Source organism: Telmatherina bonti, assembly GCF_933228915.1.
Source record: "Telmatherina bonti genome assembly, chromosome: 20".
NCBI classification, from domain to species: Eukaryota; Metazoa; Chordata; class Actinopteri; order Atheriniformes; family Telmatherinidae; genus Telmatherina; species Telmatherina bonti.
The window spans coordinates 28,309,183-28,323,151 of NC_136618.1; the positions used below are offsets into that span (position 1 = coordinate 28,309,183).

At 38.2% G+C, this 13,969-nt stretch overlaps 1 protein-coding gene across 1 annotated transcript; it reads right to left on the minus strand.

The window, feature by feature from the left end:
• Positions 1-650: 650 nt before the first annotated feature.
• Positions 651-12,953, minus strand: mynn (myoneurin). The gene is made up of 9 exons (XM_079260077.1): positions 12,945-12,953; positions 12,314-12,378; positions 11,240-11,513; positions 10,204-11,144; positions 7,190-7,349; positions 6,696-6,874; positions 6,478-6,570; positions 4,921-5,046; positions 651-1,614 (listed from the first exon to the last, which is right to left on the minus strand). The coding sequence occupies exons 3-9, from the start codon at positions 11,503-11,505 to the stop codon at positions 1,214-1,216; spliced, it is 2,166 nt and encodes a 721-aa protein (XP_079116203.1). The 5' UTR covers positions 11,506-11,513; positions 12,314-12,378; positions 12,945-12,953; the 3' UTR covers positions 651-1,213.
• Between the last annotated feature and the right edge of the window lie 1,016 nt (positions 12,954-13,969).

The following is a 13,969-nucleotide window of genomic DNA, read 5'->3' on the forward strand; positions in this document are numbered from 1 at the left end:
ACATTATTTTAACATTTTGTTAAACTAAATACTGAGTATTTTATTTGTTCAAGTAAATCGTAGTGTATTTTAAATAGCTAGATGTGTTCCTCAAATTTTTTGTTTTATCTTTTATTACTGTATAGTTGTGAAATATAACAATATCAAAGTGTCTTCCTTTACATCTTTGTTTAACAATTGCTTATTTTTTTGTTATTTAAGTCGAAATTCCAAAATAAAAATACATCATTGCAATGCTGAAAATAAATTTAACACTGTTGAATCAACATAAAGAAATTGTATGGGAAATATGGATATATTATAAATATTCAGATCTAAAAAAGCAGAACAAATGTAAGTTTCTTGAAAATGCAGCACTCATACATACCTTTAAAAAAAAACAAAACAGCCTGTTAATAAAAACCCTAGACTTCATGTTTCCTATTTTTCTAATGGTTTTACTTTTACTTGTCAGGTTCCAACATTGCAGTATAATATTAATACAATTTAACATCAGTATAACATGTTCATGTTGTGAAAATATGCCATCATTTACAGTAAAATGGAAATTTTGTTCTAGTTTTTCCATCCATAATGCAATAATAAGAAAAAAAGGGGCAAATTGTGATATTTTTGTCACTTTTTTATCTTAAATTTTATTTTCCTGGTCTGTTTTTACACATTGATGAATATGAATATGTAATCTTTGTTCATACAAGTGATGCTTTAGTCATTTCCCCCCCTAAAAATAAGACAAAGAAAAAAAAAAGCAAAGCTTCTTTTAGGCTAACAAGTGATTCATGTTCTTGAAGACTAATATGTCAGATTAAAAAAACCAAAACATGGCCTCTAATACATCGACAGGCTATTTATGAAAGCACCATTACATGTAGGATTACTTACTATATGATTAAGGAAAACACCTTCATCATTACTGTAATGCTCCAACTAACTACAGTAAATATTAAAATAAAGCAAGATATGTCACTTTTCTCTATTGTTCCAACCATCCAGCATTGTTTTCTTTAGTTCCACTGACAGACATGGAAAACTGAAAATACAGCCAGTTATATTGAGTTACTTTTAGTTAATATTAAATATTTCCAAATGTTGATCAAAGTGTACTTTACATTAGCCTGGATGTGAATGCTGATTTTATACAAACAGAAGCTGACTGAAGCACACAAGTTAAAAAACGAAGATCTTCCAGCAGCGCGACCTTTGACCCCTGGGCTCACTGCTGAGGGGCGTTGTTCTCGGCAGTGTCCACCGTCCTGATGATGACGATCTGTTCCAGGCCCTGGGCGGGCGACGCCTGCGGCCGCAGCTGCTCCACCAGAGCATGGAGGGTATCAGAATTGATGGTCTGCTCCTGGTCGGTTTCAAAAGTCACCTGGTCGGTGGTGGAGAGAGGTTGATGGCTGGGTTCCGTCTTGAAGTCCTGAATGATGGCAGTGTCAGTGGTGGTGGTGGCGACGTCGGAGGACGCTGCGGATGGCGCTGTCGCTTTAGGGTTGGGGGTGGCTGGATCAGGGTTGGCCGGCTCACCTTCAGGAATGGAAACTAAACCCTTGGTTTCCTGTGAGAGTTTACTCTGGACAAACGCCACAGGATGGCTGGAAGCAAGAAGGACGACTGCAAAGAAACACAAAGAAATGTCTTAACTGTTTATTTCAAGATGTGTACCCACATCGTTTGCTTTTTTTTTTTCTTTCTTATATCGTGTGTCAGAGGCAATTAAGGAATGATGAGCAGATACATACTGGGGGGTAAAGGGACGCTTCGTAGGGCTGCGCGATATATCGAATATACTCGAGATATCGTGGCTAATCCTCTGTGCGATATAGAAAATGCCTATATTCGTCATATTCGAGTATCCTGTTGTCACGCAGTTGTTTTTAGCTGTGGGCGGGGTTTTCTCCCTCCTCCTCGACTCTGCATCGCTTTGCACAGAGAGTTAAACCAAGCGCACCTAGTTACGTACATAACGTGAGCTACGTGCTACGTCATGAGAGGCAGCGTGGAGCCACTGTTGCCAACTTTCTCGCTAAATATGGCGACTTTTTTAGTGAAAAGCAACAAATGTAGCGACTTTTACTGGAGTTATTGGAGACTTTCCTGGTGTTTTGGCGACTGACTTTAAAGCGCATATTGTAAAGTTATTGTCAGAAGGAGAGTCTCTCCCCGTCCTAAAGCACTCGGTCGCTCTGGCTGCAGCTGCAGCCAGTCAGAGGAGCAGAGAGGACACCTGCACGACTCCACCTACAGTCACAATGAACAGCCAAATCCGCCACTGATCCCGCTCTGGATTACAGAGTGGGACGTAAATTACAAAGTTTTTCACGTCACACAAAAATAATTAATTCTATTTGATTACATTCACAGCCTCTGTCACTTACTCACCTCATCCACTGTGTGTGTGACACAAGCATATTTATCTAGCTCGTCATGTCTCTAGAAAGTACAGAAAGGAGTGGGAATCAAATCCTGAATTAAAAACTGTCTGAAGCCGTTTATTGGAGACGATACGAGGACATTCTGCCTGGATTATAAGACTGATTTCTACGCTAAACTCTGCGATTAAAAAAAATACACGACAACTCAAAATCCATAAAGCAAAGCCTTATAATAGTTCATCATTTGAAAAGTCCCCCCAAGAGCACCTATTTTCATACGTTGCATTTATTACATCATGTAAAGGCACTTTATTTTGTTTTAAAATACATGTTTCTGCCACTGCTTTAACTGTTCAATAAATACGGTTTTGATCAATTTGCTTCGTTACAATTTCATCCTTTTGGCATGAATGTTTAAAATCAGCATATCTTGATGCAGTATGAACAGTTATGTTTTAATATAGACACAAAATCATCTTACTGATGTGATTGTATGCACCAAAGCATTAATTCAAGGCTAAGGTAAATATTGAGATATATATCGTATATCGTGACATGCCATAAAAATATCGGGATATTGCTAAAATGTCATATCGCCCAGCCCTAGTGCTTCACTCCACTTATTCATCTTTATTGATCATCTAAATATAACTGCTTTAAGTTTATGTGTTGTTTGTAAAAAAAAAAAAAACATAAGGGATAAATCTAAATGGAATTACTCTTCCTGTGTACACAGAAGCAGATTTGAACAGTTTATCTACATCTGACATGCGAGTTAATGTGATCGTTCACCTGACAAATTCCCCTGCACGTGTTGCAGAACAGCATCATGCTTCTATTACATTAGTTGTCTGAAAAAGTGATGTGCAAATATTCAGCGACACAGAAACAACAACAACAAAAAAAAAAAAAGTAACCTGGATATTCCCATTTCCCAAAAGCAGACTTTAAGGTAGAGACCAAATAGAACAACTTGCAGTCCCGATGGTCCAAAAGAAAACAAATATTAAACGTAGAAAAAAAAGAAAAGACATGTTTCCACCAACATGTTTAGGTTGGTACGTGCCTTTTTTTTTTTCTTCTTTTTTTTGTGTTTCCACAGGCAAAGAAATGGGACGGTTGTCAGAATATCCGATTCAGCGCTAAGAAAAAGGCAGCAACAGTGAAGGAAAAGGAAATCCCAAAGTGATGGATCATCACCATTCTCCTTTCTATTTCCCTTCTCTTCCTTCAAGGAAGGTGTCACGCTGCTATGACATCATGTCGTTACGTAGCTGACATCATTATCCGGACAATTCGCCACCTACCAGGCAAGGGAACGGTTGGCTGTGGCGAAATCAGGATTTAACAGACCAAACCATCCTGCACCAACCTGGATCTTTGGTGGAAATGGGGCTCTAGTGGATAGAAGGGGATTTGAGATTGGAGGACTCAGGTTCAAGTCCCTGGACTGGCTACAAATGGGAACCACTTTGGGCCCAAAAGTAGAGTCCTCAAATTGATTGGACACGTAAAATGGCAGTCTATCACTCCCAGTCTAACTACATGCAAAAGAACAATTTCCCAAATGGGATAAATAGTTACATGTAAAAGAGTTTGAACTCCAGCAGCCCAAAGTATTCTAAATTTTTTTTCTTGACCTTAAATGTGCTACAACAAAAAATAAATATTTAATTTGTTTTTTTTAAAAAAACTATTTAAGAACATTTTTAAATAAAAACATTATGAGGTCAAGACATGGCAATCAATAATACATACCATCATTGCAAGCCTTTTATATTAAGGAATACTATCACAACCCTCCCTGAGCCGAGTTCTGCCGGAGGTTTTCTTCCTGTTAAAAGGGAGTTTTTTCCTTCCCACTGTCGCCTCATGCATGCTCAGGATGGGGGATTGGATCGAAGTCATGATTCGATGCAATCAGTTGGTTTCTATTATAGGCTATGTATGAATTGGCTCGAAATGACGTGTATGTAAAGTGTCCTGTGACAACAGTGTTGTGAAGTGGAGCTAAGCAAATAAAGCTGAGTTGAACTAAACAATCTGTAAATTCCTGCCATATTCTCCAACATCTCTTTTCCAGGTCACTCTGAAGTCGCAGGGTAAAAGTCATACGTTCATCCATTTAATGATTTCCACTATTGGAGATGAAGAAGCCTGTGGCAGGAGGGTTTTTACATCGCCAACATTTTGTTATGGTCTTTTTTCAGATGCCAGAAGAATTTTCAGGAGGTACACATCATCTGCACCAAGTTCCTCTGTAGTAAATCCCAGATACATTCATTCATTTTCCTAACCGCTTAATCCAATGAAGGGTTGTGGGAAAGCTGGAGCCTATCCCAACAGTTTTTGGGTGAAAGGCAGGGTACACCCTGGACAGCTCGCCAGTCCATCAAGGGCCCCAGATACATTGATATGAATGTAAAGTTGAAATTATAGCCCAGTGTCTTTGAAATTATTTTCACTACTTCCAGCCAGAAGGGCTGTATAGATGGGCACAAAAGATAAATGTTGACATTGGTGAAATCTTATGCTATGAGCTTACCAGCTCGGGCCCTCTCCTTGTGCTGCCGAACTTCATCAGCATGAGCCTTCTCCTGATGTTTGATCATGTTCTTCACACTGGCAAATCTGTTTCCACACAGCAGGCACTGGACACCGGAGTTTCCATCTGCAAGACACACACCAATAGAACAAACGAGTCCCATTCACCAATCTCCTCTCAAAGTTGTTCTGAAGTTGTATTTAAGGTTTTTTTATTCGTCTTATATTGGCAAATGCAAGTCTCTTTCACAGGTAAACAGAATGCCACAACAAAAACCTATGATAATGATGTGCACTGAAACTTTAATGTCCTCATATATAAAGACGTTTTACGTAACTTTCTGACCTTAAAACTCTGCGTTCCAGACTTGTTTGATGACTGCAGAATCTATTATGTGCATTCTGGAGTGTCTGAGAAACCGAACTATACAACTTTTACATTCAGGACGCTGCGTGGTGTTGCAGCAGAGTTTTGCTTCATGCGAGAAAACACACTGGCTGTTTTGAACACACAACATCGCTGATTCAGCAAAGAAACGCAAGAAAATTAAAAGAAAGAAAGAGACTAAACGAGTCACTGTAAGATTGTCTTCTGCTGGCGGGAGAGAGGTAACAGGTCAGGTAGGATGCAAGATAGATGTTGAATTAGCCGTCGGTAGGGGGTGCATGACAGGGAAAATGTGTAATTGCTGAATATGGTGAAGAGTCCTCATATTTTAATAAAGAGTGTAAAAAAATGTTGTAAATCAAAAGCTAGAAGAGCTGAAAAATAATGTAAGAATGGAGCGCACTTTAATCTCAGCAAATCTGGCCTGTTATGTTCATGTTGAATATTTTTAGTTTTACAAAATACAAAAATGTCACGCAAAGACTCGCTTTTCTTCAAATGTGAGCTTTGCAACCACTCAGAAGAAAATTAAGACTGTTTTATGTCCACTACATCAAAACATTCCTGCAAAGAACCTGATGAAACATTTCTACAGTCAGTTTTTTTCCTGCCTGAGCCCAATGTATATTGAGCAATAATATAATTCCTCAAATTATATTTGAAAAATTATATTAAAAAAACTATATGAAATAGAACTTTTATATATAAAAATATAAATATATTTAAATATAAAACATATGTAAAATTTCTTGTTTTATATAAACATTACATAAATGTATATATATGTATATATATATATATATAGTGTATAGATACATTATATACACAAACATAAATATAAATAAATATAAATATTATAATATTTTTTATTTATATAAAAAATATATATATAAATAAAAAGGAATATAATACCTCAGTTTATCATTTAACAACATCTTATCCTCATTTACCATCAATATGGCCAAGCAGAAAACAGCAAAAACCTCAGAGAACATGAACTATTAAAGAGTTTTCACCTCATCAAGGCAGAAACTTTTCCCTGAATGTCTATTTGTCACAGCTACACACAGCGTTGTAATTTAGTCTTAACATGTGATGAGACCTTGCATGATTCAGATATCTTTTATTTCAAGATTGACTACCTATAAAGAAAAGTCTTTGGAAACTCACCTGGGTGAAGTCGCCGCATGTGTTTCTTCAATTCAGAAGATGTGACAAACTTCGCCTCACAGTCGGCTTGTGAACATTTGTACGGAGTCTCCCCTGAAACACACAAAGTGTCTTAAACAACCAAGCAGCAGACAGGTTCTGCCTGTTGAATCTTTTCTTTCTGCTCACACAGTCCAGACGTCGCTGTGTTTCTCCAGATCGATAAACCTGGCTCTCACCTGTGTGCTTTCGGGCATGTGCAATGAGAGAGGAGGAAACGGAGAACGACATGCCGCACAGATCACACTGGTACGGTTTCTCTCCGGTGTGCCGGCGCTTGTGATACGTCAGAGTGCTGGACTGAGCAAACGCCTGTCCACAGACGTCACAAACGTACGGTTTCTCCCCACTGTGCAATCTGTAAGAACCAGAACCTCCGTGAGACACTACAAGAAGACCGACCGATGACAAACAAATAAGGAATAATAAAAACACATAAAGTAGCCATCAAGACTTTTCATATGCATTTGTTAAATATTAAAACTAAGAACATTGAGGAAATTTCTTTTCTTTACATCTGTATCTCTGATATGGATCATATATGAGCGTTTAATAAGAGCAGATAAAAAAATGTTTTGTTTTTTTTCCATATATAAACGGATGATGTCCACCTTCTTCGTGTTTTTAAGCAGAGTATTTAGATTGCACTCTAAAAACCTCCTCAGCGACATACCTGATGTGTATTTTGAAGTTGGATGAGGTGGCAAACTTGAACCCGCAGCGGTCACAGGTGTAAGGCTTCTCCTCTCCGTGGTGCATTCGGCGGTGAGCAACAAGCTGACACTTCTGAGCAAAACACTTGTCGCAGTCGCTGCAACTAAACGGCTTTTCGCCTGGAAACGATACCACAGATGAAGTCACACAGGGAGGGTTAAGCCCAAGAAAACTGGGAAAAAGTCAAGCTGATCACAAGAAATCTGGTTACATCAATCGATGTGATGACACTTTGTTCATCATAATCCCAAGAAAACCCTTGTAAATATGAAAAGTACTCCATTTTATCTGTGAAGTGTTACAGATGCAACTTAGCCCTTTATAATGACTAAAAGCCTCGGGCTGTGACGAAATGCTTTTGTCCCGATTGGATTCGATTCAGATTTTTTTGGTGCCGATTCGATTTAAATTGCGATTCTCACAATTCTATAATATTGCTGATTTTTGTAGATTAAAAAAAAAATGTATCAAACATTTTTTTTTGCGCGTCATTTTTCTTGATTAAATCAGGAAAAAACAATCCAGTAGTCAGACCATCATTTTGCTGCTATAATGCCCAAGAAGACAAGTAAAAAGATCAATAAAAACATAAAAAAATAACAAAAATCTGATAATGGATTATATTTATATTTGAAAAAAAAAAATCCATTTTAAAATTGTGAAGCAAAAAATCCAGATTTTTCCATTCGATTTTTTCCACCCCTATGAAAGCCTGAATATCTCCATGTTGGGTCTTTACATAAGAAGCTCCTTTGACCCAGTATCAATTAAATTCACTTCATTTACAGGTTTAAAACACAGCTGCAGATGTTTTTATTTATCTCCTTTTACACTTTTAATCCTGCGACCCTTCATCGGACTAAGCAGTTAGGATAATGAATGAATGAACACTTTTAGTATTTTGCTTTTTTCCACGGTAAGTGTCTGTCATTTAAGTTTTGGTTTAATCTTTCTCAGCACTTTCATTCCTTTTATTTGTGTGTACAACACGGATTAAAATGTGGTTGTTTTGATTAATTTTATGATTTAAAAAGAAAAAGAAAGTTCAATTTTTATATTTAGATTTAAAGAAATAGTTTTCAGCCACCACACATTTCTCTAAAACTTTGAGGAAAATCTTTCAAATGTTTTATTCAGACACTTTCTACTTTTCCTTCTAGAACTTCTACATGACTATTTTAAGGTGTATGTGTGTTTGTTTGTTCTTAGTCATTTAACACTCTACTACAAATGATTAACACATAAAAAAGGCTCTTATTTCAAGGAATAAACCAGCTTTGTGTTCACACATAATAAAAAATATCTAATTACCAGCATCCTGTTACAAAGACAGAATTTGTACCAATTTCTAAAGTTGCATGCATGAAAAATGGTTTAAATAAAAAACAGTAGTTTGACAGACTAAATCTGAATGCTGTGCTGTGTGTCTTCAAACCATTTGAGGAAACTGGACAGGTGGATGACAAAAGAAGTGTCGGGCCTAAAAACAATGTGATGAAATGGATCTGTCGGAAGAAACCAAGCAAAGACCTGATACAGGACCTGAGAGGTACATCTGGACCTTCAATTGACCCATCTACTGTTTACCTCACCAGAAATGATCTCCATTAAAATGTGGCTGTCAAATAGCTACTTATGACATAAGGAAACTGGGAAGTGATATACAGTAAGAACTGGACTGAAAATCAGTGGCATCAGATCTGATGAATCCTCCCTAGACTCTGGATCTCAACGTAACTGGAGCAGTGTGGCGTCATCTTGACAGTAAACAGAACTAAAGGAAGCTAATGTTGACAAAAAGGACTTTGGAAAGCTCTTCAAGCAGTCAGGACAACTATTCCCACAGACCCCTTAAAGAAATGCCAAGATGTCTAAGAGGGTTCAAGCTGTGCTGAAACACAAAGCGACTGACTTCCAAGTTCATTTAAATGGTACAAACCATGTTCTTATCTTTTATCTGCTGCTTTTCCATTTGTTTACAAGTTATATTGCTGCACCGACTTCCTGTTATCCATGAGGTAATGAAATGAGCGGTGGCTAATGACACCTATAAAATTATGTCTATATGTAAACCACATGCTAAACATTACTAGCTCTCTTTTAACCAGCTATTAAACTGATCAAGAAATGCTTCCATAAATATGTGACTTGTTCATGTTAATATATCTCAAACAGCTTTAATCCAGCACTGTACATTGAATTCCAGCTCTCTCACACACACGCACGCACACACACACACACACACACACACACACACACACACACACACACACACACACACACACACACACACACACACACACACACACACACACACACACACACACACACACACACAGTGAAAACAATACTAGTTTGTCTGTTGCAGCTGGTGTCCATCCAGACCGGAGGCCATGTGACAGGATAAGGGAACAAATATGCAGAACAATACAGCCTGACGAAGACACATGTGCTGCTTATTGCAACTTTAATGTCCGTTTTTATCTTCTCTTTTCTAACTACTGACTGGAACTGTTACAGGTGGGAAAATCCAATCAAAAAATCAAAAATCTGAATTTTAAAACCGATTTGTTTGGGGGAAAAAAAAAAAAATTCATATAAATAAAAATAATCCATTACAAAATTTTTGTCATTTTGATTATTTTTTATTGAGCTTTTTACTTGTCTTCTTGGGTATTATAGCAGCAGAATGATGATCTGGCTACTGAGTTGTTTTTCCCAATTGAAATCAAGAAAAATACTTTTTTTTTTTTTGTTTTTAATCTACAAAACTTAGCTGTATCAAATAATTGTGAGAATCTCCATTTAAATCGAATCAGCATCCAAAAAATCAGAATCGAATCGGGATAAAAGCGCATCGTCACAGCTCTAGTTACTGTCATTATCCTGTCAGTCCCAGTGCAGTATAATCTGATTGAAAGACTCTGACGTTTTACATCCCTTCAGGTGATTTCCTGATCCTGCGGGGCTCACCTGTGTGTATGCGAAGGTGTGTTTTCAGCTGCGTGGCTTGTCTGAAGGTCTTTGAGCAGAAGATGCAGGAGAATGGCTTCAGCCCCTTGTGGATTTTCTCATGTCGACGCAAGCTGCTCACATCTTTAAACACTTTGGTGCACTCCGTGCACGTCAGATCGCCTATATCCTCCAGATTCTGTTCACCGGCTTCCCCTTCTTCATCGTTTCCTCCCATATCTCCACTCTCCTCTGCCTCTTCTTCATTCCTCCTCTGGCCACGACCCCGGCCTCTCCCCCTGCCTCTCCCCTTCCCGCGGCCCCGTCCTCTCCTCCACTCTCCACTACTCAGCCGAGGTTTCTTAATCTGTGACTCGTCCTCCTGCGAGGGACTCCAGTCTGCAGAGGTGTCACCCAAGTCCTTCAGACTTGTGTCAGAATCGCCAGCAAATAGATCTTCGCTTTCAGATGCTCCTCTTCCTCTTCCCCTCCCTCTCCCTCTCCCCCTGCCTCTCCCTCTCCCTCTCCCCCTGTAGCTCTGGATTTTGGGGGTGCCATCAGTTGAGCCGCTCTGCTCCACCTGCTCACCGCTGAAACTTTTCGGCCTCCTGCCCCTCTTCCTGCCCTTACCTCTCCCAACACCCCTCAACGGGGTGTATTCTTCATCGCTTCTGTCCGCGTATTCTGAATCTAAATCTTTTGATGTCTCTGGACAATTCTCCTCTTTGCTACCCCTCTCCTCCTCATGCCAGTCTCCTGTGACAGAGACGATGGACAAAGGAAGAGGAGAACTGGGACTGCGAGCGGAGCCAGGACTAGGAGGAGAGACACCACCCTCTTTATCCATCTCAGACTGGGATGTTTCACTGGGTTCAGACCAGTGAGGGATCTCTTCCAGATACTGAGAGGCTTCAGGCATTCCCAGGAAAACAGCAGCTCGACGCACAGCAGCTTGTCTGGTGCTGAAATCAGACAAAAACAATCAAATCTCTCTTTAGATGAGGGAATAACTAGTGTAAGAACACTAACATCTTCCAATTAAATCTATTTTCTTTACCTGCTGAGGTTCATCTGTCCAGTGTAGATAAACTCAAGAAGCTTCTCTAGAGAGTATCGGCTGACTTTGTCAGGGTCTAAAGTTGTGACCTCTTGACCCTTTTCAGCCTGAGCAGAAAAATATTCACTGAAGGCTGCTAGAATATTACGGTGAGCTCTGAACTCAACATCTTTCACCATTATGGTAATATCACAGAGGAAGTCCATCTCCCGCTGCTGATGTAGGCGATGCAGGAGCAGCTTCCCATGGTTAACGACATGAGTCATTGCTGCCGCTGGTAAACAAAGGAGGTCACAGTAAAAACATAAATACACATAGGTATTACTTTAACTTGGTTTATACGAGTCGAGACATTCGGACAACATGGTTTATATTTAGATAGAAATTAACAAAACGGTCACACTGGAACTTAGATATCCACAACATTAGCTCGCTTTAAGTCTCTTAATTGTATAGAAGTCCCTGTATTACTCGAGTACATTCTAATCCACAGGTGTCCAACTCCACTCCTCGAGGGCCGCTTTCCTGCAGGTTTTTGTTATTTCCATACTCCAAAACACCTGAACAAAATGAATGAACAGGTTGACAAGAAGCTGTTAGATCCATTTGATTTGAATCAGGTGTGTTTGAGCATGGAAACAACAAAAACAACAAACAAAAAAGTGTGACACCCCTGGTCTAATCTGTCAACTTTTCATATTACACAGAGCAATTATACAAGTGGCAATACGGACCCAGGTCTGACCTGTAGCTCACCTGTACAACCAGGTAAGAATCAAGCTTCTATGGAATGAGCAATACATGTGCCAAAATCCTCTGCAATAAATATCCTGTTAATATTCACTCTTGTTTCTAGGATTCAAGTGTTGCCAGTTGTGTGTCAGCCGTAGATGGATGTGTGTGTCTGGCTTTAGATACACATGGGATTTGGGGATTTGCAAAGAAAGAGGGTCAAGTTCATCCAGCACCTGGTCTATTGGAGTTTACATAAACCACGTATAAAGAAATGTCATAAATGACCAAAAGCCATTGTTTTTATTGGTTTGTATGTTAAAACAACAACAAAAAACTTACTGTCAGTAGTGTATGAGTACTGAAGAGCCAGTCTATCCTCTTTAATAGTCGATTTGAAGGCTCCTCTGGTGGTAATAGTTATCCAAAACAAAGAGAGAAGAAGTCAAACCCACGGTTCTCATCAGTCTAACCAACCATCTACTATTAGTATAAACAATTATAACTCTGCATCCTTTACAGGTAAGATGAAGCTGTACTTTTTCGAAAATAAAAGCTCCCGCCTGCTTCCTGATCAGGCCTTTAGCTCGGGCTAATGCTAATAGCAGCGTCCCAGATCAGCTAAAATGACCTCTGATGGCTCTTCGGTGTTTCACCCGTATTTGCAAAAGCTTTGCGAGCTTTACGGGCCAAAAAACATGCATTTATGCTTCACATGTGTCTGCGAAGATAGTCTGAACGATGAGGCTGAAGCTAGCTGTTTTTGTAGCAGTTAAAAAGCGCGGAAAACATTGTGCTCTTATTTCGAAGGTTTGATTGGTTTGTACAGGCGGGGTCGAAGTAAACTGGCACAAAATACGACAGTTAGGGTTATTTTAACAAAGGGTTGTGCAAACATGTGATTGAGTTTTTTATTTCTATGGTATAAATTTGGTATTTTAACTCACAGCAAAGTAAATAAAGCAGAAAATACCTTCTAATATCGGCGATCTCCAGCCATTATCCACGTGACGTAATATTCTCGCGAGAGTTCGTTCTTGATCAAAGATGATCATTTTATTCAAGATAGAAATCGTCATACCTCGCCAAGAGACGTTCATAACGGGGGTGAATTTCTCTTGACTGTCTCTTGAACGGAAAACAAACCGCAATATTTACAGTTTTGTTCATATTTATTTATACCCTTTCATGAAAGAAAAGGCTAAATTTACAACAGCCACTCAAATAACTGGAGACTTAAAAAAGGAACTATAACTAAAAATGTGCAAAAAATTTTCACAAGAATTTGAAGCAGAATTAGAAAATAATGTAATGATTTTCATAAAATTTTTTATTTTTTATTACTCTAGTCAGTTTCATCTTATTTTACAGGCAGCTAATTTTTTTTCCTTCTTGAAAGGGTATTAATAAATATGAGCACCACTGTGTGTATATACTATATATATATATATATATATATATATATATATATATTTAAATATATATATATATGATTTCATTCATCGTACACTGTGATTTGATATATTTATAAAATATAAAACTCAAGAAATTATACTGATAATAGAAAATCAAACACAAATAAAATGATAAAATAATGAAACTATAGATTAATATATGATTATTCATATGATTAAATGGAAATGAAAAAATATTTAATGGTAATATTATAAATATTAAAACATAAAACCTAATGTGCAATCGCCTGTGTTAAAAAATTAAAATATAAACAAAACTACACAATCACTTCCAGTAGCAGCATCATCATGACACCTGAAAGGCTGCCATAATCAGGTGACACAAAAGGAATACACTGTGACTGGGCTTCACACACAATTTTATTGCCTAAGAATCAGACGTGAAAACAAATTGCATGTTTTGTATCAGAAGAGTGGTATCTCAATGTTAAAGAAGTCTTCATGATATGTAAGGTGTTCAAGTTCCTTAAGATGAGTAAGTATAAGATAAGTAGTGAACTGCCAGAGGTTTACATTTTTGATG

Coding starts and splice junctions, on each gene's coding strand:
- mynn (XM_079260077.1), bottom strand. CDS start 11,505: ATGACTCATGTCGTTAACCATGGGAAGCTGCTCCTGCATCGCCTACAT. Junction 7,350..10,203: donor ACACCTTCGCATACACACAG/GTGAGCCCCGCA, acceptor TATCGTTTCCAG/GCGAAAAGCCGTTTAGTTGC. Junction 5,047..6,477: donor CATGCGGCGACTTCACCCAG/GTGAGTTTCCAA, acceptor TGTGTCTTGCAG/ATGGAAACTCCGGTGTCCAG.